Source organism: Trachurus trachurus (assembly GCF_905171665.1).
Source record: "Trachurus trachurus genome assembly, chromosome: 6".
Lineage (NCBI taxonomy): Eukaryota > Metazoa > Chordata > Actinopteri > Carangiformes > Carangidae > Trachurus > Trachurus trachurus.
The window spans coordinates 36103867-36130846 of NC_139897.1; the positions used below are offsets into that span (position 1 = coordinate 36103867).

A 26980-nucleotide genomic window follows, 5' to 3' on the forward strand; every position below is an offset into this window, starting at 1 on the left:
GTCCTCGCCACAAGGCATTCTGGGTAATACTCACCTCATCATGACCTTTAAGGTGAGTCCCCGCCACAAGGCATTCTGGGTAACAGCCTTCTCCCTCCCTCCACAGACGTTCCGGCCCGCTGCCATGGCGATCGAGCGGTCTTCCGACTTCGGGAACACCTGGCAGGTTTATCGTTACTTCGCCTACGACTGCGACTCGTCGTTCCCTCACGTTTCCTCCGGTCCGATGCAGAAGGTCGACGACGTCATCTGTGACTCGCGCTACTCCGACATCGAGCCGTCCACCGAGGGAGAGGTAATGATGTCATAGCTACAGGAAGTGATGTCATAGCTACGGCTGATGTGTGTGTGACATCACAGTGACATCACAGTGTTAACCCTACCCTCTCTTCCAGGTGATCTTCAGAGTTCTGGACCCGGCGTTCAGGATCAGCGATCCCTACAGCCCCCGGATCCAGAGTAGGTTATTGATCGGTTATTGATCTGTTATTGATCTGTTAACCCTAACCCTAGCCCTCGGATACAGAGTAGGTCTTATTGATCGGTTATTGACCTGTTATTGACCGGTTATTGATCGGTTAATCAAGATTCAAAAGTTTATTGCCATGTCAACAAGTAGAATCAAGTTGATAGGAATGTGTCTTGGTTTACAATGCAGTAGGCTACTTTCACCAGATAAACAAATAGAGAGAGCAAAACCGAGTCGCCATCTTGGATGTGTGTTCTTTATCCGGTTATTGACCGGTTATTGACCGGTTATTGATCGGTTAATGATCGGTTATTAACTGGTTATTAACTGGTTATTGATCGGTTATTGATGGTGGTGGTTTGCTTTGTTCAGACATGTTGAAGATCACCAACCTGCGGGTTATTGATCGGTTATTGATCAGTTATTGATCATGATGGTTGCTGTGTTCAGACATGCTGAAGATCACCAACCTGCGGGTTATTGATCTGTTATTGATCTGTTATTGATCTGTTATTGATTTGCTGTGTTAGACATGTTGAAGATCACCAACCTGCGGGTTATTGATCAGTTATTGACCGGTTATTAACTGGTTATTAACTGGTTATTGATCGGTTATTGATCGGTTATTGATCGATGGTTTGCTGTGTTAGACATGTTGAAGATCACCAACCTGCGGGTGAAGTTCACGCGGCTGCACACGCTGGGCGACAACCTGCTGGACTCGCGCGTGGAGATCAAGGAGAAGTATTACTACGCGGTCTACGACATGGTGGTGAGAGGGAACTGCTTCTGCTACGGACACGCCTCCGAGTGCGCCCCCATCCAGGGCGCCGCCGCCCAGGAGGGCATGGTGAGTCCACCGCACCGCCAACTTCACCCTCACTGGACATATGTGTGATTATTGATTATTGATTGTTAACTGATCTGCAGGTCCATGGCCACTGCATGTGCAACCACAACACTAAAGGTCTCAACTGTGAGAAGTGTCAGGACTTCTACCACGACCTCCCATGGAGACCAGCAGAGGGCCGCAACACCAACGCCTGCAAGAGTGAGTCTATACTGGTCTATACTGGTCTACACTGGTCCATACTGGTCTATACTGGTCTATACTGGTCTATACTGGTCTACACTGGTCTGTACTGGTCCATACCGGTCCATACTGGTCTATACTGGTCCATACTGGTCCATACTGGTCTATACTGGTCTATACTGGTCTATACTGGTCCATACTGGTCTATACTGGTCTATACTGGTCTATACTGGTCTATACTGGTCTATACTGGTCTACACTGGTCTGTACTGGTCCATACTGGTATATACTGGTCTATACTGTTCTGTACTGGTCTGTACTGGTCTATACTGGTCTATACTGGTCTATACTGTTCTGTACTGGTCTGTACTGGTCTGTACTGGTCTATACTGGTCTATACTGGTCTGTCCTGGTCTATACTGGTCTATACTGGTCTATACTGGTCTATACTGGTCTGTACTGGTCTAAACTAACCTTCCTCTCTGCAGAGTGTAACTGTAACACACACTCGGACTCGTGTCACTTCGACATGGCCGTGTTCGTGGCGTCAGGGAACGCCAGCGGAGGAGTTTGTGACGAGTGTCAACACAACACGGCGGGACACAACTGTGAGCTGTGTCGACCGTTCTACTTCCAGCACCCGGAGAGAGACGTCAGAGACCCCAACATCTGCCAGCGTGAGTCTCATTACTGTTGCTACGGTTACTGTGGGAGACACCGAGGACAGGAAGTCAGATGGTTTGGTTGGTTTATCATCCACGTTAGCACCTTGTGGCGTCACAGCCATTAGTTAAACACCAGAGATGGCAAAAGTACCCAGATTCTTTACTTGAGTAGAAGTAAAAGTACCTAAAAGAGGCTGGAAAAACAGGTGAAAATGGCCATGAAAATAATTGGCAACAAAGACTATCCGACCCTTCAGTCAGTTTACGAAGGCATCGTGGTGAACCTGGCACACAGAACTCTAAATGACCCCTCACATATTCTGTATCCAGAATATGAACTGTTGCCTTCAGGGAGATGGTAGCCTACAGAGCATAGAGCCGATACAAACTCAGCTTCCTCCCTACATCCATTTCCCTTCTAAACAAACCCACTAAATCTTAATTGGGTTGTCATCCCTACTTTTCATTCTTTTCTTGAGACTGTGCTTTTTTTATTATATATTTTTTAATCTTTTTAATGCTCCAGACACTCCTGCACTTTATTTGAGTTTTTAATAGTTTCTCATCAGTACTTTTTATCTACCATATTTATATGTATCTGTGTGAATGTGAGAACTGTGTGAGGAATGTCAAATGTACTGGTTTTTTATCTGTTATGTGTATCTATGTAATGCAGTTACTTGCGGCACTTGACTGTCCATGCAGGGACAATAAAGTTGTATTGATTGATGTGTGTCTGTGTGTGTGTAGCGTGCAGCTGCGACCCCCTGGGCTCGCTGCACGGCGGGATGTGTGACGGTCTGACGGACGGACGCGCCGGCCTCATCGCCGGTCAGTGTCGCTGCAAAGTCCACGTGGAGGGAGAACGCTGCGACCGCTGTCGCCACGGTTACCACGGCCTGGGTGACACACCGGACGGCTGCACAGGTACAGACACACACACACACACACACACACACACACACACACACACACACACACACACACACACACACACACACACACACACACACACACACACACACACACAGATACACACACACACACACACACACACACACACACACACACACACACATACAGACACACATAAGAGAATGTGATGATCACCGTGTGTGTTGTGTGTCGCCGTGGCAGCGTGCGCCTGCAGCGCCATGGGAACGGTTGCCGGAGGAAACCCGTGTGACAGCGAGACAGGAAATTGTTTCTGTAAACGACTGGTGACGGGACGAGACTGCGACCAATGTGTGGTGAGAAACACGATGATGTCAGAGCGACGCAGCGTGATGTCACAATGACACGTCTCTAACACCTGCTCTGTGTGTGTGTGTGTGTGTGTGTGTGTGTGTGTGTGTGTGTGTGTGTGTGTGTGTGTGTGTGTGTGTGTGTGTGTGTGTGTGTGTGTGTGTGTGTGTGTCAGGCTGAACACTGGGGCCTCAGCAACGACATGGACGGATGTCGACCATGTGACTGTGACCTGGGAGGAGCCGTCAACAACCAGTGAGTTCCTGTCTGACAGCCGCTAACGGCTAACCGCTAACGACTAACCGCTAACAGCTAACCGCTAACGGCTAAAGGCTAACAGCTAACCGCTAACGGCTAACAGCTAACAAACACTGTGGCTGTGTCCTAACCCCCTCCTCTCTATCTAGTGACCAGTTGTTGTAGTGGTGTCTGAATGTTTAGTGATTATTAATGTTCACTATCTAGTGACTGAATCTATCCCACAATTCACCGCAACATGTAGTGAACATCCGATGGTCACTAACCGGACCAAGATATCCCATCATGCATTGCGGTCACGGATCGCCGTTACCACAGCGACCCAGAGCGACCGGTGTAGCTACCAAATAAATGAAGTAGTGACCGGTGTAGCTACCAAATAAATGCAGTAGTGACCGGTGTAGCTACCAAATAAATGCAGTAGTGACCGGTGTAGCTACCAAATAAATGCAAGTAGTGACCGGTGTAGCTACCAAATAAATGCAGTAGTGACCGGTGTAGCTACCAAATAAATGCAGTAGTGACCGGTGTAGCTACCAAATAAATGCAGTAGTGACCGGTGTAGCTACCAAATAAATGCAGTAGTGACCGGTGTAGCTACCAAATAAATGAAGTAGTGACCGGTGTAGCTACCAAATAAATGCAGTAGTGACCGGTGTAGCTACCAAATAAATGCAGTAGTGACCGGTGTAGCTACCAAATAAATGCAGTAGTGACCGGTGTAGCTACCAAATAAATGCAGTAGTGACCGGTGTAGCTACCAAATAAATGCAGTAGTGACCGGTGTAGCTACCAAATAAATGCAGTAGTGACCGGTGTAGCTACCAAATAAATGCAAGTAGTGCAGCAGCCTCAATAAATGATTTAATTACGCGACGTAATACGTCATTAACTGTGCGGCGGAGTAGTGTCTGAAAGTGTTTTTTCATTTGACCAGTGAGTCACTATATAGTCACTATATTGAATTCACTACTGAGTAGGGAGGAGGGAATGTGGGAGGGGTTTCCGACACAACCTCCGTCTCATATGTTGTCCTGTCCTCTAGGTGCTAACGGCTAACAGCTAACCGCTAACAAACACTCTGTTTCATACGTTGTCTTGCCCCCCCCCCCCCACCCTGTAGGTGCGACCAGCTGAGCGGTCAGTGCGTCTGTAGAAACCACATGTTTGGACGTCGCTGTGACCAGGTGGAGTCGGGCTTCTACTTCGTGGCTCTGGACCACTACACGTACGAGGCCGAGGACGCCGAGTTCGGACCCGTGAGTCACTTTTAACCTCTGACGTGTGCAGTTATATAAATGTCTATTTTATATAAATATCTATTTTTTCTTTTATAATTTATTCCCTCATTCTGGGGAAGACGTACTGGTGTGGGCGGAGTTGTGTTTTGTCTAGTTTTAGCTGTGAAGGGTTAATCCAACCCTACGATAGTTAATATTATATATTATATTTCCTGTTTGTTGCTGCCTGTCTGTCCAGTTTCATTGGTTGGATTTAACTGTTGAGCTCATGAATATTAATGAGCACAACTGTGTTTGTTAGAGTTCAGATCAGTGGTTTAACGTTATGCTGATGACACCGTCCTATCTTTAATCTTTAATCTTTAATCTTTAATCTATCTATAAACCAATCAGCTCTTCAGTCAGTCCCAGCTAGTTTGTGATGTCATAGTGACGTTAAACGAACAAGCCTTCTGAGCCTTCAGCACATGTCCAGAGGTCAGAGGTCAGAGGTCACTGCTTGTGTGTTCAGGGCGTTACCGCGGTGACGAGGCCGCGGCCCCAGGACCACGGTCCCACCTGGACCGGGATGGGACTGGCCAACGTCCCCGAGGGAGCGTTCCTGGAGTTCTCCGTGGACAACCTCCCCCGCTCCATGGAGTATGACATCATCATCCGCTACGAGCCGCAGGTAGGACGCCGCCGATGGAAAAACACTTAAGGGAAAGGAATTGTTTTTGTTGAATCTTTTTATTTTACAAGGAAAATATTACATCCATAAATGTAAATGGTCCAAAAAACACATTTTTATGAGTTTAAAATAGATATATAGAAATCAGATATTATATGCAGCTACTACAAAATATGAGGGACAGAAAAGCTATAAAAACCTTGGAATATTATAAATTATTACAAACAACTATATGATAATACCTATAATATATAATATAGTGTCGGTACGCCACGCAAAACTAACGGTTTTAGGCAGCGATCATGCATCTGAGTTCTAGTAGTTGTTGTGCGTCGATGTGCTGGGACACGGAGAAGCTGCTAAGTGTTGATGTGTGGCTGAGTCATCGTCCAATCACGTGAGGAGCTGATGATGTCAAGGTTTTTCATTTTATATCGTACTAGAGCTCTGTAAAAGAGAGTAGTGACAGCATTGGTCCAATGGCAGCGCCTCCTGGTGGAGGAATATGGGTTTTACAAAAGAACTGACTTCTCTGCATTGTTGGTGAATGAGCAGTGTGGTGTTTTCAATCATTTAAGGACATTTATAGATCACCCACGTTAATAGCATCATTGAGGATCCTTTACAGATAAACATTAACACATAGGAGAGTAAAAAAAAACAAAAAAAAACGTTGTCTACATGAATGTTTCAATCTACATTTTGTAATAAACAAATTATAAGTATAATCTGATATGACCAAGACACCTAAAAACAAAAACACGGCCGTTTTCATCAATTTAGCAGCAAGTGGTCAACACACATACATTGGAGTGAATGGGTTTTCTGGGCGCTTTTGCAATACCCATATCCTGCCACTAGGGGCGCAAAACCCTTAAACCCTTAAACCCTTAAACCCTTAAACCCTTAAACCCTTAAACCCTTAAACCCTTAAACCCTTAAACCCTTACCATGGAGTCAACGGAGGTGTCCTTACTCTCTTTTACAGCTCTAGTTCAGACAAAACTCCAGAAATGTGTGTAAATGAAACCGTGTGCTTCCAGGTGAAATAAAGGTGAATGTAACTGTAATGTCGTCTGTTGAGAACAGTCACGGCCCTTTGACAGATGTACTGTAGGTGGTGACGACCCTGTTTAAAGTTTGCTTGTTGCCGTGGCAGCTGCCCGACCAATGGGAGGAGGTGCTGATGACGGTGATGAGGCCTGGGCCAATCACAGCAGACAGCCGCTGCGTGAACACCGTCCCCGACGACGACCACCAGATGACATCGCTCCACCCCGGCTCACGGTAACCAGAGCTACGGTCCTCGCTGCAGGCGGCCCCGGTTCGAATCCCGCATGGGGCGGCCCTTTCCTGCATGTCATTCCCCCTCTCTCTGATCTGTTCTGGCTCATTTTATTTTTATAGTGCCATATAGTGTAAAGACACAGATACTACAGACAGACTACAGGGCTGCAACGTGGGTGACGTTGCACCCCTAACAACTAACAGTATCATACATATACATATGATAATACACTGCTCAAAAATAAAGGGAACACTCAAACAACATCTTAGGTCTCAATTAATGAAATGTTGCAGTTTAAAATAGTTATTCAATATATAGTAGAGTGTGTTAAGAACAAAATAACATAAAAATGATCAATGTAAATCACAATGATCATCCCAGGTTGATTTCACATGGTGTGATGATTTACTTGGAGTTACAATGTGTTGTTTAATCTTCCCTTTATTTTTTTGAGCAGTAAAATTTGTTTTTTTTTAGCAGTAAAATTAGTAAATTTCATTAGTAAAATGAAAAAAGAAAAGAAAAGAAAAAAGTATATATATGTATATATAATGAAGAAATAAATACATATAGAATGCAAAAATAAAGAATAAAAGGCAGGTAAAGGTTTATTTTTCTCTTGTGTGTGTGTGTGTGTGTGTGTGTGTGTGTGTGTGTGTGTGTGTGTGTGTGTGTGTGTGTGTGTGTGTGTGTGTGTGTGTGTGTGTGTGTGTGTGTGTGTGTGAATGACTTGTTGTGTAAGATTGCAGAGAAAGTGCAGAGGGAATGAGAGAATGTGATGGAGGTGGAGAAGGAGGTGAAGACAAGAGGGAAGAGACAGATGACAGAAAAGTGAAATAGACTTGTAAGTCAGAATAGAGAGTAACGTTGTTCTAGAGCCCCAGTTGCCCCGGGGGGGAGGGGGGGGGGTATCAATTCATTCATCATTCTTTCTCTTTTCTTTTTCTTTTCCTTTTCCCTTCCTTCACTGATTTGAGTTTATTCTGTGTTTTATTCTTTCTCTTTTAGAAAAAATATTGGTTTTAATGATTTCATTCTCAGTTTTAATTATTCTAACCTCTCTCCGTCACATTAATTATTGTGGACTTTGGGCTCAGGTTGGTCCCAAGGGCAGTTTTATAGTTTTATGGTCTGTTGTGTGTAATAAAGGGCAGTTCCGCTCTGTCTCCATAGCTACGAGGTTCTGCCCCGGCCCTGTTAGATCTCTGTTGTGTGTATTAAAGGGCAGCTCCGCTCTAGTGTTAGATCTCTGTTGTGTGTATTAAAGGGCAGCTCCGCTCTGTCTCCCCAGCTACGAGGTTCTGCCCCGGCCTGTCTGCTTCCAGTCTGGACTCAACTACACCGTGCGCCTCAGTCTGCCGCTCTACTCGGCCGCCAGCGACGTGCAGTCGCCGTACACGCTCATCGACTCGGTGAGGAAAATACATCATATTTTTTACATAGGCCTATAAAAAAACAATAAGAAGAAAATGTTGCGTCAATTAAAAACAATTTAAAAACTAAAAAACTTGTTAGGATAGAGGGAAATATTGCAAATTAAAAAAAAATATTAAAAACTAAAAGCTTGTGAAAGAAGAAATGTTTTTAGTGCTTTTAAAAGAAGATACTGTTGTAGCAGACCTGAGTTTGTGAGGTAGAGTAGGACCATAATGACTGAAGGCACCATGAGCTGAGTCTGAGTGGATTCTTGGAATAGTTAAGTTAAAGATACTTTATTAATCCTAAATATATTATTAATCCTCCTTAAATAGTGAGTAGACCTTTACTTGATGATCTCAGGGATCAGTCTGGTGTGAACTCAGTCAGCATGTCAGAGATGTAGAGAGGAGCTGCAGCTTTCACAGCTTTAAAAACTATAAGTAGAATTTTAAAATCAATTTCTGGAAGAAGTTCTGGAGAAAACGCTGTTAAAATAAGACTCATCACCTAAAAATGAACTTGTTTTTAGATCATTTTCACTTGTTTCAAACTCATTTTCACTTGAAATAAGTAGAAAAATCTGTCTGCTTGTAATAAGAAAGAAAAACTTGCTCCACTATCAGATTTTTCTACTTATTTCAAGTGAAAATCAGCTTGAAAGAAGTAAAAAGTGTCTAAAAACAAGCTGCTTTTAATGTGATGAGTCTGATTTTTAGTAAAATGAGATTTGTTGCTCTGGCTCAGTGTCCCGGTCTTCACCCCGTCTTCTTTCTCCGTCCTCAGATCGTGTTGATGCCTCACTGTGAGAACCTGGAGATCTTCACCGGCGGCTCTGATGGTGGCCACGGCGACGCGGGAGGTAACCGTGGCGACGTGGGAGGTAACCGTGGCGACAGCGGAGGAAACCGCGGCTGGGAAACCTTCCAGCGCTACCGTTGCCTAGAGACCAGCCAGGCCGTCATCAAGACGCCGATGACGGAGATCTGCCAGAACTTCATCTTCAGCATCTCGGCCATGTTGCACCAGGGAGCTAAAGGTACAGCCCGCCCCCTTTCTCCCTCTGGTCGGTGACCTTTGACCTCGACGAGTCTCGACTGGTTTCCTCCTCCTCTGCACATTCCTCCCCCCCCCCCCCGGCCCCCAGCCCCTCGGCCCCTCGGCCCCACCCCGACCTCCAGTCAGTTAATCTCTGACAGGATGTAGAGGGGGGGGTTGCTTTGTTTGGCATTCTGACATGTTAAAGCAGAATTTATTAAAGGGGTAGTTCACCCAAAATCATGATCTCCTCCCCCTCATGTGGACTAAGGGCTGGGAGAAGTTTCAGAGTCCTCCGTGGCTTCTCTGAGTTACAGGGGGTCTCGGCGTAGCAGTGCATGTCCATATAACGGTTGCAAATGGACACCAACTGCCTTCGTAACAAAAAGACACACCAAAAAACATCCAGATACCTCCATGCTGCTCGTATGTAATGTCCCTCTGGTATTGAAGCCCCGACATGAGAAATTGTTACGAAAAAAATTAAATAAGTCTATATTTCAACCTTGTTTTGTAGCGGAAGCTTCTCGAAGCTCCTCTTTGACTTATTTAATTTTTTTCGGGACAATTTCTCATGTTGGGGCTTCAATACCAGAGGGACATTACATACGAGCAGCATGGAGGTATCTGGATGTTTTTTGGTGTGTCTTTTTGTTACGAAGGCAGTTGGTGTCCATTTGCAACCGTTATATGGACATGCACTGCTACGCCGAGACCCCCTGTAACTCAGAGAACGTTTTTGTCAAAAATGCGATTTTGACATTTTTGGGACATTAAAGTTCTGTTACGTCATGTAGATAAATATCTTGACTCAACATTTTCTTATTTAGGATATATTTATATCTGAGGTGGTTTTCACAGTAACTCCCAAAGCTGTGGTGAAACAACAAGAGAACACAGTATCTAGTTACCTTCTTCTCTCTGTGTATAGACGTTCAACAGGCCCTACTGTACAACAGGCTGCTACCATTATGAACCAATAGGAGTTAGTTTCCTTTCTTGCGTTGTATGGCCAGATTATATTTAGCTTCAATGCACAGACAGACAGAGGTAACTCTGAAATAAGGGTCAAATGTTAAGTTTGAGTTAAATATTTTTACACAGCTAGAATACTACTCGTAAAAACAAGGATTTGACCCATTTTCAGAATCCTAAGTTCAATACAGTTGACTGGACAACAACAATACTTTAAACTCATTTCTGTCAGAACTGCTCTGAGGAGTTTTACCCCGTTCCTCCGTTGTAGGGCAGCATGCTCTTCTTTCTGGTGTATTTGTATTTGATTGTTTCATTGCTTTGGTGTGAGTTGATTGATTGATTGGTTTGTGTTGGACTGCGTTTCCCAGAATGCCGTTGTGACGCTCAGGGCTCGGTGAGCTCGGTGTGCGACCCTCGGGGGGGGCAGTGCCTCTGTCGGCCCAACGTGGTGGGGAGGAGCTGCGACCGCTGCGCCGCGGCCACGTTCCACTTCGGACCCAACGGCTGCAGAGGTGATGTCACAAAAACAATTAACACTTATCAGATATGTGTTTTAATGTTTAATTATATATATATAACTGTAAATCCTATGAAAGCTATAATCGATTAATCGTTTAATTGATGAAACGAAACGAAATGAAAATAACCATTAGTTGCAGCTCTATAGACCGAATCGCCTTGTTTACATTCTACTTCCTGGTTATAGCAACACAAAACACACACACAGAAATAGTAATGTTTCTTCAATCATTTCAGATTTGTCTAAACGGTGATAGGGCGTGAAAAATATGATATATAGCTAAACTCTCGTTCGTTACTATTGATCTCATTCACATTACAGCTGGTTTTCTACCAGGAAGTAGAATGTAAACAACAAGGAGATTCTGTCTATATAAACTACTGTTTATAAACTAAACAATGACGTCACAGTGATGTCAGAGTGACATCAGAGTGTAACGGTGTGTGTGTGTGTGTGTGTGTTGTTTCTCTACAGACTGTGAGTGTGACCCTCGGGGCTCTCTGGCGCCGCTGTGCGAGCAGCGTAGCGGTCAGTGTGAGTGTGTGTCGGGCGCTAGCGGCCGGCGCTGTGACCGCTGCGCCGCGGGCCACTGGGGTTTCCCCGCCTGCCGCCGCTGCAGCTGCAACGGCCGCGCGGACGACTGCGACGCCGCCACCGGAGCCTGCAGCGACTGCAGAGACCACAGCACCGGACACAGCTGTGAACGGTGAGACAGACAGATGTTTACCGCCGCTGTCGCTACCAGATGTGTCCGGGGCGCAATATTTGTTTTCGTAGGATGAGTCTGGGAAAGTCCCGCCTTCCCCGCCTCTGATTGGCTGGATGAGCTCTCCTCCGATTGACGTCATCTCACAACAGTACTGTAGTAAACTAAAATACACACCAACTGAAGATCTGGGTGTGATCAGACGCCATGGCGAAGCGGTTTGTGTTTTCGCCTGCGGTGTGGTGAACCCGAGTTCGATCCCCGCTGGTTTCACATTCCGAAAAATTTAGTTTTTAAATTTATATTCCAAGTTTACATTTTGAGTTTGAGAGAGAAGTGTAATTGTGCCATTGGTTGGGTTCAGGCAATGAAGAAAGGAGTTGGTTAAGTTTAGTAAAAAGACCCGGTAGAGGCTAGACAGGCCAGATAGATAGAGAGAGTCCAGGTAGATCTAGGCACTTATCACACTTTGCCGACAGCCTGCGTTTCACAGCCAAAACAAACAACCAATCAGGCGAGAGTCCTTCTAGCCAATCAGAGGCGGGGAAGGCGGGACTTTCCTGGACCTATCCTACGGAAAAAAATATTGCGTCCGGGGCGGCGACTGGCGATGACGTGGCTCATCGTGATTGGTCGTGGTGGCGTAATGCGTTAGCTACTTGGATGCTACCGCGGATGTTAGTGAAGTTAGTCACTTGGCCCCATCAGAGCGGCATTTTTATGCAAATGATGATGCATCCTGGGTAATTTAGGGGCAGCGCCCGGCATTTTTACATTGCACTCAGTGTCTTTTTGTGTTTTGATGGAGCGTAGACTAACTAACAATCAATCTGAATGTTTTATTTTGTGTTTCTTTTGTAGCACTATGTCTCATCATTATTTTGACACCCTCTTTGAAACCCACCGTTCACGCTATCTTGAAAAATTACAATGAATGAATCTAGCGGTATGCTCCTTTAGCCTCCCACAGTGATCAATGACTCCACACAGTGGCCAGAAATGTCTGACCCAGACATCTACACGTATTTGGTGGAATCACCGGGAGGTTTTGGCTCAGTGTTGTCTGTAAACAGCCTGTTAATACACAACTTTTTGTTAGTTAGTTTGTCAAGACAGTTAGGCTGAACTTTTCAATGGAGGGATGCCGGGCGCTGCCCCTCAATTACCCAGGATGCATCAGTCACTCTCATTTGCATAAAAATGCCGCTCTGGTCTATAGTAAATACTGGACTCATCTGTCACAGACACATCTCTTCTCAACAACACACTCTGGCCAGATTTGGCTCAGATCTCCATGGCAACGTCAAACACAGATCTCCATGGCAACGCTAAACAAACATTAGCTAACGCCCGTCTGCGCTAGTTACAGTATTTTAATCATTGTGGTCGCTGTTAGTCGTGTAAATGTTTAATGTATCATTAGAAAATATAAACAGCTTCACTGTCGTCTACCTACAACGTTTATAAATCCTCACGACCAATCACGATGCGCCACGTCATCGCCAGTCGCCGCCCGTCGCGGACACATCTGGTACCGACACCGGTCCAGATCGCAGGTCTGATTCCTCTGTCACCGTGACGATCTCAACTCCTCCTGCTTTCAGATGCCTGGATGGTTACTACGGCAACCCGGTGCTGGGCTCTGGCGACCACTGTCGTCCCTGCATGTGTCCCGACGGTCCGGGCAGCGCCAGGCAGTTCGCCGCCAGCTGTTACCGCGGCAACGACTCGCAGCACGCCGTCTGCGTCTGCAACACGGGATACACAGGTACAACTTTATTAACAAGGAGCTGTTACAATGTTACAACCATAGACTGTAAAAAGAATGGACGTAGCGTCCGTGACGTCACCCATTGGTTTGGGGGAGTCTGTTTTGTGCCGCTACTACGGGGGTTTGAGCCGCGCCATGTTGGATTCTACTTGCCATATTTGGAGCGGTGCGGCCGTTGGCCGGCCGAGAGCCCGCCCACTGGCCTCGTAGCAGCGGTCGCCGGACCTGTCACTCAACGGTTCTGCGCCCTGATTGGCCAGAACTTTAAACCTAATAATAGTAAAACTGTAGAGTTTAAAAAAAATTCACCCCCCTCAGAGTGTGTGCGGGGGTAGAAACTATCGGTTGAGACCAAAAAAATGAAATGTACCAGGCTGTAAATATGTTTTTTTAAGCTGTAAAATCGGCTATTTTAACATGGGGCTCGATTGGAGTTGCTCCCTTCTGGAGCCAGCCCCCAGCGACAGCCGGGGGGATTGCAGCTTTTTGAACGCGGAAGTGAGCTTCACTTCTCAGACCGACAACTGTCCCCTTGGTTACAACTCTATTAACAAGGAGCTGTTACAATGTTACAACTTTATTAACAAGGAGCTGTTACAATGTTACAACTTTATTAACAACAAGCTGTTACAATGTTACAACTTTATTAACGAGGACATGAATGCTGAATGTTTCTTTATGAACAACGAGATGAATGCTGAATGTTTCTTTATTAACAAGGAGATGAATGCTGAATGTTTCTTTATGAACAACGAGATGAATGCTGAATGTTTCTTTATTAACAAGGAGATGAATGCTGAATGTTTCTTTATGAACAACGAGATGAATGCTGAATGTTTCTTTATTAACAAGGAGATGAATGCTGAATGTTTCTTTATGAACAACGAGATGAATGCTGAATGTTTCTTTATGAACAACGAGATGAATGCTGAATGTTTCTTTATTAACAACAAGATGAATGCTGAATGTTTCTTTATTAACAAGGAGATGAATGCTGAATGTTTCTTTATTAACAAGGAGATGAATGCTGAATGTTTCTTTATGAACAACGAGATGAATGCTGAATGTTTCTTTATGAACAAGGAGATGAATGCTGAATGTTTCTTTATTAACAAGGAGATGAATGCTGAATGTTTCTTTATGAACAACGAGATGAATGCTGAATGTTTCTTTATGAACAACGAGATGAATGCTGAATGTTTCTTTATTAACAACGAGATGAATGCTGAATGTTTCTTTATGAACAAGGAGATGAATGCTGAATGTTTCTTTATTAACAAAGAGATGAATGCTGAATGTTTCTTTATGAACAACGAGATGAATGCTGAATGTTTCTTTATGAACAACGAGATGAATGCTGAATGTTTCTTTATTAACAAGGAGATGAATGCTGAATGTTTCTTTATGAACAACGAGATGAATGCTGAATGTTTCTTTATTAACAAGGAGATGAATGCTGAATGTTTCTTTATGAACAACGAGATGAATGCTGAATGTTTCTTTATTAACAAGGAGATGAATGCTGAATGTTTCTTTATGAACAACGAGATGAATGCTGAATGTTTCTTTATTAACAAGGAGATGAATGCTGAATGTTTCTTTATGAACAACGAGATGAATGCTGAATGTTTCTTTATGAACAACGAGATGAATGCTGAATGTTTCTTTATTAACAACAAGATGAATGCTGAATGTTTCTTTATTAACAAGGAGATGAATGCTGAATGTTTCTTTATTAACAAGGAGATGAATGCTGAATGTTTCTTTATGAACAACGAGATGAATGCTGAATGTTTCTTTATGAACAAGGAGATGAATGCTGAATGTTTCTTTATTAACAAGGAGATGAATGCTGAATGTTTCTTTATGAACAACGAGATGAATGCTGAATGTTTCTTTATGAACAACGAGATGAATGCTGAATGTTTCTTTATTAACAACGAGATGAATGCTGAATGTTTCTTTATGAACAAGGAGATGAATGCTGAATGTTTCTTTATTAACAAAGAGATGAATGCTGAATGTTTCTTTATGAACAACGAGATGAATGCTGAATGTTTCTTTATGAACAACGAGATGAATGCTGAATGTTTCTTTATTAACAAGGAGATGAATGCTGAATGTTTCTTTATGAACAACGAGATGAATGCTGAATGTTTCTTTATTAACAAGGAGATGAATGCTGAATGTTTCTTTATGAACAACGAGATGAATGCTGAATGTTTCTTTATTAACAAGGAGATGAATGCTGAATGTTTCTTTATGAACAACGAGATGAATGCTGAATGTTTCTTTATTAACAAGGAGATGAATGCTGAATGTTTCTTTATGAACAACGAGATGAATGCTGAATGTTTCTTTATGAACAACGAGATGAATGCTGAATGTTTCTTTATTAACAACAAGATGAATGCTGAATGTTTCTTTATTAACAAGGAGATGAATGCTGAATGTTTCTTTATTAACAAGGAGATGAATGCTGAATGTTTCTTTATGAACAACGAGATGAATGCTGAATGTTTCTTTATGAACAACAAGATGAATGCTGAATGTTTCTTTATTAACAAGGAGATGAATGCTGAATGTTTCTTTCGCCTCCTCCCCAGGCGCTCGCTGTGACGAGTGCTCGCCCGGTTACCATGGAAACCCCGGCGAGGCGGGCGGGCGGTGCGAGCCCTGTCGTTGCCACGGTAACATCGACATGTCGGACCCTGAGGCGTGCGACGCCCGGACCGGCGAGTGTCGGCGCTGCCTTCACCACAGCGAGGGCGACGCCTGTCAGAGCTGTAAGCTCGGTTACTACGGCAACGCTCTGCTACAGGACTGCAGGAGTGAGTTACCTTGGCAACCGTCTCCATTGTTTGATCTCACTCGTTCATTGTAAAATAAACTGATCACTGCAAAAACTCAAAATCTATCCAAGAATATTTGTCTTATTTCTTGTCAAAATGTCTCATTTCTAGTCAAAACTAATCTCTTTCCACTTAAAATAAGACTCATCACCTAAAAATGAACTTGTTTTTAGATCATTTTCACTTGTTTCAAACTAATTTTCACTTGAAATAAGTAGAAAAATCTGCCAGTGAAAGCAAGTTTTTTGTGTTTGTAATAAGAAAGAAAAACTTGCTCCACTATCAGATTTTTCTACTTATTTCAAGTGAAAATCTGCTTGAAAGAAGTAAAAAGTGTCTAAAAACAAACTGCTTTTAATGTGATGAGTCTGATTTTAAGTAGAATGAGATTAGTTTTGACTAGAAATAAGACAAATATTTTTGGTAAGGTATTAGATTTTTTGCAGTGATGAAACTGAATCTGATAAAGCTGATAAAGTTGATTAAACTGAAACTGAATCTGATGAAGCTGAAACTGGAGCTGCTGAATCTTTTCTCTCGTCAGAGTGCGTCTGCAACGCGCTGGGCAGCGAGCCCTCCAGCTGTCCGTCACCTGGCGACTGCCACTGCGACCGTAGCGACGGGCAGTGTCGTTGTCTCGGCAACGTGGTGGGTCAGAACTGCGACCGCTGCGCTGCCGACACCTGGAACATGGCGAGCGGCGGCGGCTGTCAGAGCTGCGACTGCGACGCCAAACACTCGTACGGGAGCTCATGTGACGAGGTGAGGACACGCTCTAAATCAGTGGTTCCCAACCTTTTTCTTAAGGGACCCATATTTTTACCATTGAAAACTTTGGTGACCCCCCCCCCCACGATGTAAAATAAAATAAAATAAAATAAGGAACATCATAACTTCTTTTACATGAAATACTTTATTATATTTCAGTAATTTAATAACAGCATGGAACAAACAATCAGGAGAACCTGTGTATGATTACAACATATTTCTTCAGAACTTGTACTTTTACACAGGTTTTTTCTCATTGTTCCGTTGCCGTTTTTCAAATTCATTGTGCCTGATATTGCCCTGCTGTATATTATGTATTTAATGTTTTAAAACTGTTGATATTCAATCATCTATTGATATAGGCCTATAATTTATTTGTTTATCTATTTAAATATATGAATAAATGTTTAATGTGGCCCTTGAATTTAGTTGATTTTGTCACATATATGAATTAAATGCTTAGCCTACTCATTTATTTAACATTTTAATTACATTAAAATGATTGAACCCCTTAAAATCAAGAGGGTTTCGCGACCCCCCCTGGATCTTTGGCGCCCCCCAGGTTGGGAACCACTGCTCTAAATATCTAACAACACAAGTTACTAAACAAGTCATTCAAGCTCTGGTTTTGTCACATCTGGATTATTTTATTGTCCAGTTGTTTGGTCCAATCCCTCACTAGCCAACATCAGAAAACTGCAACTTCTACAAAACAAAGCAGCACGTGTTGCACTTATGTGTGGAATAAGGTTGAATATTTGTCAAATGCTGCCGGTCTCTGTTGGCTGGATGTTCAGCACAGATCGTCATATTTGTTGATGGTTTTTCTTAGAAATATTATAACAACTAAAATGCCATACATTTAGTATAGAAAATTATCTTTTAGTTCAAACATACATAATTACTCAACTGGACGCTGCTGGAGGTTATTTTATTTTACCCAACGTACAGTATTATACAGAGCTATGAAGGAGTGGAATGCCCTTTAGAATTATGTTACACAACAAAGAAACATGGTTAGTTTTAAATGAAACTAAGAGATTATTATTGTGACCATTAGTTAGCCTCGTAAACCCACCTCTCCCGGAACTGCATTTCATTTCATTCTGAGGGAGAGTCTGGCCTCATTCCCCCTCTAAGCGTTGGGGGCGGGAGCTGGTTGGGAGTAGTAGCGTTGACAGACAACCCCATTCAGCCAATCAGCAAGTTGGTGTAGTGACGGGGCTTTGCACCAGTCGGTCCCTGATTGGCCAACGTGCTGTGTCAATCACAGCGGCGACGCTGATTGGCTTGGCCTTCTGAGGGTTTCAGGCCAAACGCTTGGAGCGGGGATGAGGCCAGACTCTCCCTCAGAGATGAAATGAAATGCAGTTCCGGGAGAGGCGGGTTTACGAGGCTACCCATTAGTAGCCTGTATTTGTAAATTGGGTCTTGGCGTCCTTGTTGTGTAGTGATTCAGTGTAGGAGCGGGTAACAGATGTGAAGTGTTTGTCTTGGATGTTTTGTTTTGTATGTGTGTTTTCTGTATGTATTTTAGTTTTTATGTATTAATGTGTTGGTTTGTATTTGTCATTTATTATCATTTATTACTAACCCTCTAAGCTCCGCCCCTCTCGTTCCCAGGTGAGCGGCCAGTGCTCGTGCCGTCCCGGCTTCGGAGGGAGAACCTGCAGCGAGTGCAGAGAGCTGTTCTGGGGCGACCCAGAGGTCAAATGTCACGGTAGGTTTCCATGGAGACGACAGAAGATAGATAGATAGATAGATAGATAGATAGATAGATAGATAGATAGATAGATAGATAGATAGATAGATAGATAGATAGATAGATGATGGATAGATAGATAGATAGATAGATAGATAGATAGATAGATAGATAGATAGATAGATAGATAGATAGATAGATAGATAGATAGATAGATAGATAGATAGATAGATAGATAGATAGTTTATTGGTCACATCAAAGCTAAAACCAAAGTTAAAAAACAGTGCAGTGAAATGCAAAAAAACCAAGCTCTCGACTGTACCAATGAAACACAGACGTAAATAAAAAATATCATACCTCACATACCCTCACATACGCACACACACACACACACACACACACACACACACACACACACACACATTTTAAAATAAAACAACTGTAAAAACATCGCTCTCAGTAATAAATAAACTAAGATAAAAAAAATTAAATATAATAAATAAGGAAACAAGACTATTCAGCTGTTGTGCCGTTGCATCGTGGGAACGTTACCGCTCCCAGCATGCCGTGCTGCAACACGCTGCGCCTCGTATCAGTTCCAGATGTTCTCTCCAGCCTTCTGGGCCTGTTGCCGTGGAGACCATCCTGAGATCTACAAAGAGGCTTTGTTGGTGAAGGGAGGGGAGTTGTTGTTCTTTCTGAGAGAAGCTTCAGCTGTGATTAATATGAACCAGATGTTACACACACACACACACACACACACACACACACACACACACACACACACACACACACACACACACACACACACACACACACACACACACACACACACAAACATCCTGTCCTGTGATGTCTGAGTTTGTCTCAGACTTTTCCTGTTTTGACTCTAAATGAAACAAGTCAGCAAAGAGTGTGTTACAGTGTGTGTGTTACAGTGTGTGTGTGTGTGTGTGTTACAGTGTGTGTGTGTGTGTGTGTGTGTGTGTGTGTGTGTGTTACAGTGTGTGTGTGTGTGTGTGTGTGTGTGTGTGTGTGTGTGTGTGTGTGTGTGTGTGTGTGTGTGTGTGTGTGTGTGTGTGTCAGTCAGTCTGTTTACAGCTGCTCTCTGCTCCTTCTGAGCGTCGTCTCAGAGTTCAGTCCTCGTCCCAGTTCACAGAGAGAATCTAATACCTGGCGGTGTCTCTTCCTTGCCACCGTCATGGTTACAACCATGGTAACGGCCGGTGTAGCATAGACCTACGGGTATATAGGTACCAACATAAAAAGAGGAGTAAAGCAATATGCGGTAATATATATATTTAAGCATCAAAGATGTTCAATCAAACCCACATAGTTTGAAACCACGTTCAAAACACACACAGCCAGTGTCACACCTAAGCATAAAGTCAGCTAGCTTAATGCTAACGTATAATGTAAAATCTCATAGACGGGCTAACAGAAATTAGCCTCTCTATCCAGAGTCTGTGGTCAGTTTATAACGCTTGTTAGGAAATTTGCTCCGACGTTTGTTTTGGGAGTCTGTGGAAGCCACGACACATTTATTTGGTAGCTACACCGGTCACTACTTCATTTATTTGGCAGCTACACCGGTCACTACTTCATTTATTTGGTAGCTACACCGGTCACTACTGCATTTATTTGGTAGCTACACCGGTCACTACTGCATTTATTTGGTAGCTACACCGGTCACTACTGCATTTATTTGGTAGCTACACCGGTCGCTACTGCATTTATTTGGTAGCTACACCGGTCACTACTGCATTTATTTGGTAGCTACACCGGTCGCTACTGCATTTATTTGGTAGCTACACCGGTCACTACTTCATTTATTTGGTAGCTACACCGGTCACTACTTGCATTTATTTGGTAGCTACACCGGTCACTACTTCATTTATTTGGTAGCTACACCGGTCGCTCTGGGTCGCTGTGGTAACGGCCATCCGTGACCGCAATGCATGATGGGATATCTTGCTCCGGTTAGTGACCATCGGATGTTCACTACATGTTGCGGTGAATTATGGGATAGATTCAGTCACTAGATAGTGAACATTAATAATCACTAAACATTCCACTACAACAACTGAGGAGGGGGTTAGGACACAACCTTGGAGTTCTCAACTTCAGTTCCCAACTCGACACACCAGTCCTGGCCGGTTTGGGCTGAAAAGAGGCTGCAGGTCAGGTGGGTCGGTCCGGTCCGGTCCGGTCCGGTCCGGTCCGGTCTGGTTTCAATCGGCGCTTTCGCTGTTTTTTTATTTTCTTTGCCGGGTTCAGGTTGTCGGGTTGTGTGCTACTCTTTGTGTCGTCTCTACTGTTGTAACAGTGTGTCTAACTGTGTGTGTGTGTGTGTGTGTGTGTGCAGCCTGTGACTGCGACCCCCGTGGCGTTTCCCAGCAACAGTGTGACCCGGCGACCGGTCAGTGTGTGTGCGTGGACGGCGTGGCCGGACGCCGCTGTGACGTCTGCGCCCGTGGATTCTCTGGAACGTTCCCCGACTGTCAGCGATGTCACCAGTGCTTCGCCGAGTGGGACGACGTCATCGGCCGGCTGACCAATCAGACGCACCGGCTGGTCAACAAGGTCAACGCCATCAAAGCGGGCGGAGTCAGCGGGCCGTACAAGGCGGCCGTGGACGGCGTGGAGCGGAGCGCCGAGCGCATCCGCGTGCTGCTGAACCAGAACGCCGCGGCGCAACCGCTGAGCGAAACCCAGCAGCTGCTGGACCAGGCCAGGTCAGTAGAAGCTGATATGAGTAACGGGCAAACGGCCAATCGGCTAACAGCCAATCGGCTAACAGCCGTGTAGTTGGGGCAAACGGCCAATCGGCTAAGAGCTGTGTAGTTGGGGCAAACGGCCAATCGGCTAACAGCCGTGTAGTTGGGGCTAACAGCCAATCGGCTAACAGCCTTGGGGCAAACGGCCAATCGGCTAACAGCCGTGTAGTTGGGGCTAACAGCCAATCGGCTAACAGCCTTGGGGCAAACGGCCAATCGGCTAACAGCTGTGTAGTTGGGGCTAACGGCCAATCGGCTAACAGCCAATCGGCTAACAGCCGTGTAGTTGGGGCTAACAGCCAATCGGCTAACAGCCTTGGGGCAAACGGCCAATCAGCTAACAGCTGTGTAGTTGGGGCTAACGGCCAATCGGCTAACAGCTGTGTAGTTGGGGCTAACGGCCAATCGGCTAACAGCTGTGTAGTTGGGGCTAACGGCCAATTGGCTAACAGCTGTGTAGTTGGGGCTAACAGCTGTGTAGTTGGGGCTAACGGCCAATCGGCTAACAGCTGTGTAGTTGGGGCAAACGGCCAATCGGCTAACAGTAATATTACTCCACCAGGAGGCGCTTCCATTGGACCAATGCTGTCCTTACGCTCTGTTACAGAGCTCTAGTCTGCACTAACCCCTGACCTCTGACCCCTAACCCCTGACCCCTGACCCCTCTGTCCCCCCAGCGACCTGGTGCTGGCCCTGAGCCAGGTGTTGAACCACACCGAGGCGACTCTGCAGCAGGTCCAGGACCAGGACTCTGGAGCTAGAACCAAACTGGACTCGGTGACGTCGGACGCTCAGAAACTGGAGCGGACGGTTCTGGAGCTGCTGGACCAGGTGGAGGCCATCAAGAACTCTGACATCACAGGTGAGAGCAGCTCAAAGCTCAAAACTCAAAGGTCCGGGAAAGTCCCGCCTTTCCCATCTGTCCCGCCTCTGATTGGCTAGAAGGACTCTCGCCTGATTGGTTGTTTGTTTTGGCTGTGAAACGCAGGCTGATAAGCTGCATGATAATTTAATACATCCATGGTGATAAGAGCACAGATCTACGGACTCTCCACTCACACTTCTCACTCAGATGTAAACATGGACTCTCTCTACTTATGTGGCTCTTTTTACTGAACTTAACCAACTCCTTTCTTCATTGCCTAAACCCAACCAATGGGACAACTACACTTTTCACTCAAACTCAAAATGTAAACTTGGAATATAAATTTAAAAACAAAATTTTTCGGAATGTGAAACCAGCGGGGATTCACCACACCGCAGGGGAAAACGCAAACCGCTTCGCCATGGCGTCAGAAACTAAACTAAAGATTTCAGTTAGTGCTATTTTAGTTTTACTGCAGTACAGCTGATGTTGGACCAGCCAATCAGAGGACAGCTCATCTAGCCAATCAGAGGCGGGAAAGGCGGGACTTTCCCGGACCTATCCTACGAAAAAAAATATTGGTCGGGGGTCAGTGGGGGGTGATCTCACAACTCATGTGTTCTTCCTGCCTGTCGCCAGGGGCAACCAACAGCGTCACCAAGTACTTCCTGCAGTCTCAGGAGGCCGAGGCCCGAGCCAACGCCTCCACCACGGACGCCGGCGGCGCCGTGGAAACGGCGGCCGCTCTACGGCGGCTGACGACGGACAAACTGAACGCCACCAGAGACGAGTTCCTGAGGAGACACGACGACCGCGCTCAGCGGCTGGACGACCTGGCGGGAACGCTGCAGACGCTGGAGCTGTCGGAGCTCAGCCACAAGGTCCGGCACCAAGGAACTCCCTCTGGGACAAGAACGTAGATATAGATAGATAGATAGATAGATAGGTAGGTAGGTAGGTAGGTAGGTAGGTAGGTAGGTAGGTAGGTAGGTAGGTAGGTAGATAGATAGATGCGGCTGGACGACCTGGCGGGAACGCTGCAAACGCTGGAGCTGTCGGAGCTCAGCCACAAGGTCCGTAGCCAAGGAACTCCCTCTGGGACAAGAACGTAGATACAGATAGATAGATAGATAGATAGATAGATAGATAGATAGATAGATAGATAGATAGATAGATAGATAGATAGATAGATAGATAGATAGATAGATAGATAGATAGATAGATAGATAGATAGATAGATAGATAGATAGATAGATAGATGCGGCTGGACGACCTGGCGGGAACGCTGCAAACGCTGGAGCTGTCGGAGCTCAGCCACAAGGTCCGTAGCCAAGGAACTCCCTCTGGGACAATAAAGTAGACAGTGGTGGACAGCAACAGAGTATATTTACCTGAGTACTGTACTTAAGTACATATCCAGAGGATTTGTACTTTACTGGAGTATTAGATTTCTTTGGTACTTATTACTCTTACTTGAATACATTTCCAAGACAAATATTAGTACTTTTACTGGAGTTAATTAGTAGTACGGCTGAAAAGTACTGGTTACTTTCAGGTCTTTTTCTAAAATCCTATTGGACACAAGCTGTGTTTGTCAGAGAAGGAAACCCTAACCCCTAAAAGCAGCACATCAGTGCAGCTGCTTTCAAAGAGTTCATTCTCACTAACAAGAGTTAAAAGCTCCTTACATTCATTTAGAAACTATTAGAGTCATTCATTGATGTGGAGAATAAGACATTTACTCTGACTCAAGTACTGGGGTTGAGTACTCTGTCCATCTCTGAAAGTATATCTGATCTTATCTTGCCTGGCCTGGTCTTCACCTGGTCTCAGGCCTCAGTCTGAACTCACGGTTCCTTCTGGTCCCTGTTCTTTAGACCTGCGGTAGTCCGTCTGCGGGTCAGGACCGGTGCTCGTCGTCGTGCGGCGGTCTGGGCTGCGTGGACTCGGAGGGTCGGACCGCGTGTGGCGGTCCGGGCTGCGACGGCGTGGTGACGAGCGCCGGCAGCGTCTGGAACACGGCTCAGGAGTCTCAGCAGGAAATCCTCAGCGCCGTCGGAGAAGTGGAGAAACTCTCCAAGATGGTGAGTCTGACCGGTCCTGGTCCTTTTAGAATAGTTTCTGAAGGATCCCCGTTAGCTGGTACCTCAGTAGCCAGCTCGTCTTCCTGGGGTCCACAAGGAACAACACTAAATATACAAATACACAACATATCATACATTTACATTTACATTTACATTTACAGTCAATCACAACAACCTCAATGTTAAAAAGTTAAAACAAACATTTGAACATTTCCACCAACCTTCAACAGAGTTCTTCTTAGATAACAAAGTGGAACCACACTAACTCGTATACAGTTCATACAAAATAACATTTCTATTTCTTTTTAAAAACCTGTTTCCTTTCAACACAACAGAGGTAGTGAGGTAGATTCTTCCACAGAGTTGTTGCTCTAGAGATAAAAGATGGTGATGAGGCCTTAGTTCAGTCAGGTCTAGCCAGCTCTAACTGTCCTCTGTCCTAGGTGTCTTTGTCTCTAACTGTCCTCTGTCCTAGGTGTCCTTGGCGCGGCTGCAGGCGGACGCGGCGCGGCTCAGCGCCGGCGAGGTCCTGATGAAGACCAACAGCACCAAGCAGAAGGTGGAGCGCAGCAACGAGGAGCTGAGGAGCCTCATCAGAGACATCCGAGACTTCCTGACACGTAAACACCACTTCCTGTTTGACTCTGACACCTAAACACCACTTCCTGTTTGACTCTGACACCTAAACACCACTTCCTGTTTGACTCTGACGCGTAAACACCACTTCCTGTTTGACTTTTACACGTAAACACCACTTCCTGTTAGATGTTTGGGCAGATGTTTGACCAGACGTTTGACCAGATGTTTGACCAGATGTTTGATCAGACGTTTGATCAGATGTTTGAGCAGATGTTTGATCAGACGTTTGACCAGATGTTTGACCAGATGTTTTAGAGGAGATGTTTGCCCAGATGTTTGAGCAGATGTTTGAGGAGATGTTTGAGGAGATGTTTGAGCAGATGTTAGACCAGATGTTTGACCAGATGTTTGATCAGATGTTTGAGCAGATGTTTGATCAGATGTTTGAGCAGATGTTAGACCAGATGTTAGACCAGATGTTAGACCAGATGTCTGACCAGATGTTGCTGCTCCTCCAGAGGACGCGGCCGACCTGGAGAGCGTGGAGCTGGTGGCCAACGAGGTCTTGGCCATGCAGATGCCGACCACGCCGGCTCAGCTGCAGAACCTGACGGAGGAGATCCGGCAGAAGGTCGGAGAGCTGGGACACGTGGAATCGATCCTGCAGCAGAGCGCCGACGACATCCAGAGAGCCGAGAGGCTGCTGGACCAGGCCCGGAGAGTCAGGTGAGTACTCGCGGTCCAAACCCGGTCCAAACCCGGTCTAAACCCGACCCAGTCCAACTCCAGCTGGAACTACAACCTACTGTGTAACAGCTGTGTATAAAATCATACGGTTTTCCAACTCCATGAGTTGAACAAATGTTAGTTTTAATAATAATAATGGTTTACATCTATATAGCGCTGACAAAGTGATGAATTACAATCAGAAAGTGTTTTATTTTGAAATGTAGCGGATGCTCTGTGCATTTGACTTCCTGTGTGGGGCGATCTGATGGGTTGATGGTAGACCTGTAGACCTGCTGCGTATTTCTGCTGAGATGGAAATGAGGTTCAGAGGTTCAGAGGTTCCTCCAGAGCGTCGCACAAGTCCCACAGCAGACTGCAGAACCCAACAGAGACCAATAGAGACCAGTACAGACCATTAGAGATCATTAGAGACCATTGGAGACCATTGGAGACCACCAGAGACCACTAGAGACCATTAGAGACCATAGAGACCACTAGAGACCACTAGAGACCATTAGAGACCACTGGAGACCATCGGAGACCACTAGAGACCATTAGAGACAATTAGAGACCATTGGAGACCACTAGAGACCACTAGAGACCATTAGAGACAATTAGAGACCATTGGAGACCACTGGAGACCATTAAAGACCATTGGAGACCATTGGAGACCACTAGAGACCATTAGAGACCACTGGAGACCATTGGAGACCATCAGAGACCATTGGAGACCTTCAGAGACCACTAGAGACCATCAGAGACCATTAGAGACCATCAGAGACCACTAGAGACCACTAGAGACCATCAGAGACCATCAGAGACCATTAGAGACCATCGGAGACCATCAGAGACCATCGGAGACCACTAGAGACCACTAGAGACCACTAGAGACCACTAGAGACCATTAGAGACCATCGGAGACCATCAGAGACCACTAGAGACCACTAGAGACCATCGGAGACCATCAGAGACCACTAGAGACCACTAGAGACCACTAGAGACCATCAGAGACCACTAGAGACCATTAGAGACCACTAGAGACCACTAGAGACCACGAGAGACCATTAGAGATTAGGGGTGTGACGATACACTCAGCTCACGAGACGAGACGAGACACGATATTGGGTTTACAAGATCGAGACGAGACAATATTTTAAGAAAACTACAATGACAAAATCTCTGACTGGACCAACAGACTTTGATTTAACCGAGCTGCACGTGGAGTTTGAAATGTTTTATTATAACTCTTTACATGCAGGATGTCAGCATGAGCTTTTAATACGTTTCTTGTTCCACTAATTGAAATGCTCTGATTGACTTTAATG

At 45.1% G+C, this 26980-nt stretch overlaps 1 protein-coding gene across 1 annotated transcript in view; it reads left to right on the forward strand.

The window, feature by feature from the left end:
- The window catches only part of lamb1a (laminin, beta 1a), a gene marked incomplete at its 5' end in the record, with an annotated part of 39020 nt that overhangs the window by 7764 nt on the left and 4276 nt on the right, over positions 1 to 26980 (forward strand). Inside the window, 25 exons of the mRNA XM_083974449.1 lie at positions 107 to 295; positions 396 to 459; positions 1120 to 1319; positions 1400 to 1520; positions 1991 to 2179; positions 2918 to 3094; positions 3305 to 3417; positions 3588 to 3667; positions 4794 to 4929; positions 5423 to 5581; positions 6741 to 6868; positions 8161 to 8281; positions 9072 to 9324; positions 10670 to 10813; positions 11296 to 11527; positions 13132 to 13295; positions 15905 to 16129; positions 16695 to 16912; positions 18542 to 18638; positions 20987 to 21356; positions 22076 to 22260; positions 22903 to 23144; positions 24141 to 24347; positions 24823 to 24967; positions 25445 to 25652. Coding sequence (XP_083830575.1) covers positions 107 to 295; positions 396 to 459; positions 1120 to 1319; positions 1400 to 1520; positions 1991 to 2179; positions 2918 to 3094; positions 3305 to 3417; positions 3588 to 3667; positions 4794 to 4929; positions 5423 to 5581; positions 6741 to 6868; positions 8161 to 8281; positions 9072 to 9324; positions 10670 to 10813; positions 11296 to 11527; positions 13132 to 13295; positions 15905 to 16129; positions 16695 to 16912; positions 18542 to 18638; positions 20987 to 21356; positions 22076 to 22260; positions 22903 to 23144; positions 24141 to 24347; positions 24823 to 24967; positions 25445 to 25652 — 4367 coding nt within the window. The remainder of the gene's footprint in view (positions 1 to 106; positions 296 to 395; positions 460 to 1119; positions 1320 to 1399; positions 1521 to 1990; positions 2180 to 2917; positions 3095 to 3304; positions 3418 to 3587; positions 3668 to 4793; positions 4930 to 5422; positions 5582 to 6740; positions 6869 to 8160; positions 8282 to 9071; positions 9325 to 10669; positions 10814 to 11295; positions 11528 to 13131; positions 13296 to 15904; positions 16130 to 16694; positions 16913 to 18541; positions 18639 to 20986; positions 21357 to 22075; positions 22261 to 22902; positions 23145 to 24140; positions 24348 to 24822; positions 24968 to 25444; positions 25653 to 26980) is intronic.